This window comes from Mizuhopecten yessoensis, unplaced genomic scaffold (genome assembly GCF_002113885.1).
Source record: "Mizuhopecten yessoensis strain PY_sf001 unplaced genomic scaffold, ASM211388v2 scaffold10925, whole genome shotgun sequence".
In the NCBI taxonomy this organism is placed as follows: Eukaryota; Metazoa; Mollusca; class Bivalvia; order Pectinida; family Pectinidae; genus Mizuhopecten; species Mizuhopecten yessoensis.
Window position 1 is genome coordinate 231,486 of NW_018408790.1, and position 4,856 is coordinate 236,341.

The 4,856-nt window shown below is 43.7% G+C and overlaps 1 protein-coding gene across 1 annotated transcript; it reads left to right on the forward strand.

Moving 5' to 3' along the window:
• Positions 1-178: 178 nt before the first annotated feature.
• Positions 179-2,871, forward strand: LOC110463773. Its single transcript, XM_021518625.1, has 2 exons — positions 179-280; positions 765-2,871. Exon 2 carries the CDS (start codon positions 1,160-1,162, stop codon positions 2,756-2,758), a length of 1,599 nt encoding a protein of 532 aa, XP_021374300.1. The 5' UTR covers positions 179-280; positions 765-1,159; the 3' UTR covers positions 2,759-2,871.
• Positions 2,872-4,856: the final 1,985 nt, after the last annotated feature.

The following is a 4,856-nucleotide window of genomic DNA, read 5'->3' on the forward strand; positions in this document are numbered from 1 at the left end:
TAACCTGCTAACCCATTAATAAGATGAAATTTTACAAATTACAAATTTACCAAACACATGATTTTACTACTGAGATTGGTATGTTTAAATGTGATCGAAACGTGTTTATCTGCAATCGAGCCGTGTCGACAACTTAAAGGAGAACGAACGTTTGCGCATGCGCATTCAGCAATATAAAGGTGATCGAGAGGGTAGTCTGTATGTCAATCTAACTAACTTAATCAATTTAAATTCATTGGATCTCCAGTAGACGACAAGGATTGGTCAAGTGTACCTCTAGGTATGTATTATGAACCTTTTATTCCAAACAAAAAACGTAATATTCATGCGTTTATATATATATATAAATCAAAATGGCGCTTATGAATCGACATGGCTATGTGTTATCATACGTTTATATCAATGACAGTAGACATTCCTGTATACTATTATAAACATGTTAGTAAGAGGATTATCGAATGTATGTGATCGACATCCTATGGCAAGATATGGCAAGTAGACCGGTTTGATTTTTTATGTAGGTGACGACGAAATCGCGCGGCAGTGTAACGGTAAAACTAACCGGCTTTAAAGTCGAGTGTCGCTCCACTGTTGGCCTGTTTTTCAATTGACAAGGAACAGCCAAACGATTGACGGTCGGTTCTGTAAACTTAAACAAATAGCTTTCTCGTGTGCCTTCGATTTTATCATAACAACTTTCAGGGGCACATATATGGTACATTCAAGTGCTTATGTTATTTGTTTTTTCTTGATTTTTGAAATAGAATTGCAGCATCAATCCAGTTAGCCTCTCGCTGGTTGGCTGAAGACGTCTTCGCACTCGGCCGGTAGATGGCGGAGTCTTCTAGGATTACCAAGGTTTCGGTTGCGCAGTGGAGAAAACTTCCTGCTCTCAAGCTTCCCATGTCAACCGGACGCTGGAGTAATATAGAAGAAGAGTCTCCGATCAGCGATATCACGGTTACAGTGACGTCACGAAACAGTGAAGTAAGGAGCTAATTTATGTTAAAGTTCAGATATTCAAAATTTCATATTGGGTCGATTTCGCTCCGACATTAACAGGAATATGAAGGAGTGTTTAACTTTATTCTAAAACTAAGAAAAAGGGAATAATTATATAAAATAATATACATGTATAGTGGTGAATTATCTACTGAAAATGGCAACATCGTTACGTAAAGGCCAGATCGTCGTCCGCGCACAAGGGCAGACAACTTGTGTATATCACAAGGGGAACACACTAGACTGGTTTTGTGAAACTTGTAGTGATCTCATATGCGCGACATGCGTGTCTTCTACACACAAGGGGCATGACATAATCCAGCTTAGTCTACTTACACCCGACAACAAACGAAAGATAAGAAACTTCATAGAAAAAGCCGAGAAAAATGAACTCAATCAGATTCCTAAGGAAATTGCTTCTTCAGCAGACAAATTGCAGAAAAATTTGGTTCATTTTGAGAAATTGGCAGAAGTAGTGAAAGCTCAAGGAGAAAAACTTAAAGAAGAAATTAATGTTTTGATGAATCAAACTATTTCGCATTTGAAACAGTTACAAGAAGAACATTCTAAAGTTTTACAGAACTACAAGTCACAAATGGAAGAAAAGCTGAAAGAACTGCAAGAGCGACTGAAAAAGTGTAAGGAAGCTCTTCAGATTGGAACAGATCTGCAAGTGTGTGATACCATCACCAGGATCCCTCCTCAAATCACATTACCCACACTTCAAGATCTTGGCACTGCAAGTTTCAATCCAAATCAGAATCCCGAAGAGATCTTGAAGCAAGCCTTCGGATCAGGGTCCATCATCTCGTGTGATCAGATACAACGTCACTTCCGCCAAGGTCATGCGCAGGGACATGATGATGGTGTAGTTTCTGCCAGATCATCAGCTCGACCCGATTCTTTGCCTACCGAGAATGAGCCAAGACAGAAAGTGAAAGCGCCACCCAGTATACCAGTATCATCAAAGTGTGAATTTCTACCGGAAACGAAGGTCCTGTATGAGTGGGAGTCGCCGTGTCGCATCACGTCCATTTGTCCGACCGTCATAGACAGAGCTTGGACGTGCAACTTTGTCAGTGACACTGTCACGCATATGACCCGCGAAGGAGTGGTTCTTCAGGAAATACAAAGCCATACAAAGGTGACAGATATCTGTCATACCATACACAGCGTTTGGGCATGCTCAAACAAAGACAACAGCGTCATGGAACTGGTGTCGGGAACAATGATCACCAGGTTCAAGACGGACACTCCGCCAAAATGCATATATGTTACTAAAAATGGTAATGTTTTAGTGGGCATGAAAAATAAAATCACCGAGTTCACACAGGCAGGAAAGCCGATGGTCACCAGCAAATCACCACCTGGGATACAATTGGTATGTTCCCCGCGGAAAATCTCGCAGTGCCCGGTCAGTGCGAATATTGTTGTGATCGACAGAGATTTGACGGTAGAGGGCGGTAGTGGTAGACCCCATGTCTTAATGATGGACAGAAATCTACAAAACTTATCCCGATTGGAATTCAAAGGTCGAAATGACCCCTATGACGTCACATATGACGCTTTCGGTAACCTTATCGTCGCTGACATTGACAATTGCTGCCTTCATTTGCTGAGTGGCGCTGGACAATACCTCCGAGTTCTCCATACAGACACTGACAGGGCGCTGGCCGTGGGCGTGGACAGAGGCGGAATTCTCTGGGCGGTGTTCAGGGCTAAATTCATCAAACGAATACAGTACATCAGGAAATAGACTAACGAGAGTGTTTTGACACATCAAGTAATCAAGTGTATCGCATATTATTGCTGGACACAACGGACATAACTCATGTTTTCCAGTTGTTCTCAAACAAAATAAAAAGGAAGCACGCTTGATTTGGTTGGGTTTTATTTTGTTTAACGTCCTATTAACAGCGAATGTCATTTAAGGACGTGCCGCCATGTGTGTTGTGTATGTGGCATGTGTGCTTGGACATACCAAAGTCTTAAAATGGTAGTTGTTATTCCCTGTTTAACGTTCAGCGTTTATTGTAATGGTAACAACTGGTTGCTGGAGACAGGGTATGTCAGTGTAATTGCCTCCTTGTGATAGCGTGGATCTGATGCCGACTTTATAGTGCCATCTCACTGAAATACCATGCCGAAGGCCCCTAAGACAGCAATCCGCCAGGTCATATTATACTGACAACAGGTGAACCAGTTCTTGCCATTACCATAAATTCTGAACGTTAAGCAGGGAATAACATAATCTGATTAAAATCATATGTTACATGGCTTCGTTAAATTCGTACTACGCCTGGACATCTGAGTGTGCCGCGGTCAGGGTCACGTTCAGGTGACCTTTATATTTATAAATACTCATTAAATTTTGACCAATCAGATACCTTCTTTCAAAAGGGCGCTCGGAGATGTAACAAATATGTCGACATTGATGAGAACGATGCGAAAGTTCTGAAGTTATTTGAGATTGATCTTCTGAAACCCGAACATAAAAAAAAAAAATCGAAGCTTTATTAGAGAAGAAAGACTGTATGGTGGTGTTGCCTACGCAATTATTCCCCAATGGGTACGTTTTCCTTGGCGTCGTAGAAACGTCAGTTCCCGCCGCCATATTTGTTTTGGAAAACTAATCTGTGCGATACCCCTCGCTATTTATATATCAACCCTGATATTCCGATTCGCTGGCATACTTTTGCCAGCGCGCCTCTGATTGGTTTATCTAAATGTCACTTGAACGTGACCCTGACTGCGGCACATTCAGATGTTCAGGCGGAGCCACATGTAACAGATGATGTTAATCAGATTGGGAATAACAACTACCATTGTAATGACTTTGGTATGTCCCGGCCTGGGGACAGAACCCATTCCCTTCCTCACCTGGGCGAACGTTCAACATTAAAACTAAAACTGAGGTGTTGCCAAGAAAGGCGCTAGGAAATAAAAGATAGTTAGAAGTAGAAAGAAATAGAAAAATCTCAAATATTGCATCACGTGGGATCTGTATCGTTTTCTTTTCTCTCTCCCCTACTTCTGTTTCCGGTGGTGTCTCCCTTGGCACTCGTCCTCATATGGCCTTGGCTGTTGTGTCTCCCTGGGCATCCGTCCTCATATGACCTTGGCTGTTGTGTCTCCCAGGGCACCCACCCTCATATTACTTTGGTTGTTGTGTCTCCCAGGGCACCCACCCTTATATGACCTTGGCTGTTGTGTCTCCCAGCGCACCCACCCTCATATAACCTTGGCTGTTGTGTTTCCAAGTGCACCCGTCCTCATATGACCTTGGCTGTTGTGTCTCCCAGGGGACCCACCCTCATTTGACTTTGGTTGTTGTGTCTCCCTTGGCACCCATCCTCATATGACCTTGGTTGTTGTGTCTCCCAGGGCACCCACCCTTATATGACCTTGGCTGTTGTGTCTCCCAGGGCACCCACCCTCATATAACCATGGCTGTTGTGTTTCCAAGTGCACCCGTCCTCATATGACCTTGGCTGTTGTGTCTCCCAGGGGACCCACCCTCATTTGACTTTGGTTGTTGTGTCTCCCTTGGCACCCATCCTCATATGACCTTGGTTGTTGTGTCTCCCAGGGCACCCACCCTTATATGACCTTGGCTGTTGTGTCTCCCAGGGCACCCACTCTCATATAACCTTGGCTGTTGTGTTTCCAAGTGCAACCGTCCTCATATGACCTTGGCTGTTGTGTCTCCCAGGGGACCCACCCTCATTTGACTTTGGTTGTTGTGTCTCCCTTGGCACCCATCCTCATATGACCTTGGCTATTGTGTTTCCAAGGGCACCCGCCCTCATATGACCTTGGCTGTTGTGTCTCCCTGGGCACCCGTTCTCATATGA

What these genes read in the sequence shown, in the direction of transcription:
- LOC110463773 (XM_021518625.1), top strand. Translation starts at nt 1,160, where the DNA reads ATGGCAACATCGTTACGTAAAGGCCAGATCGTCGTCCGCGCACAAGGG.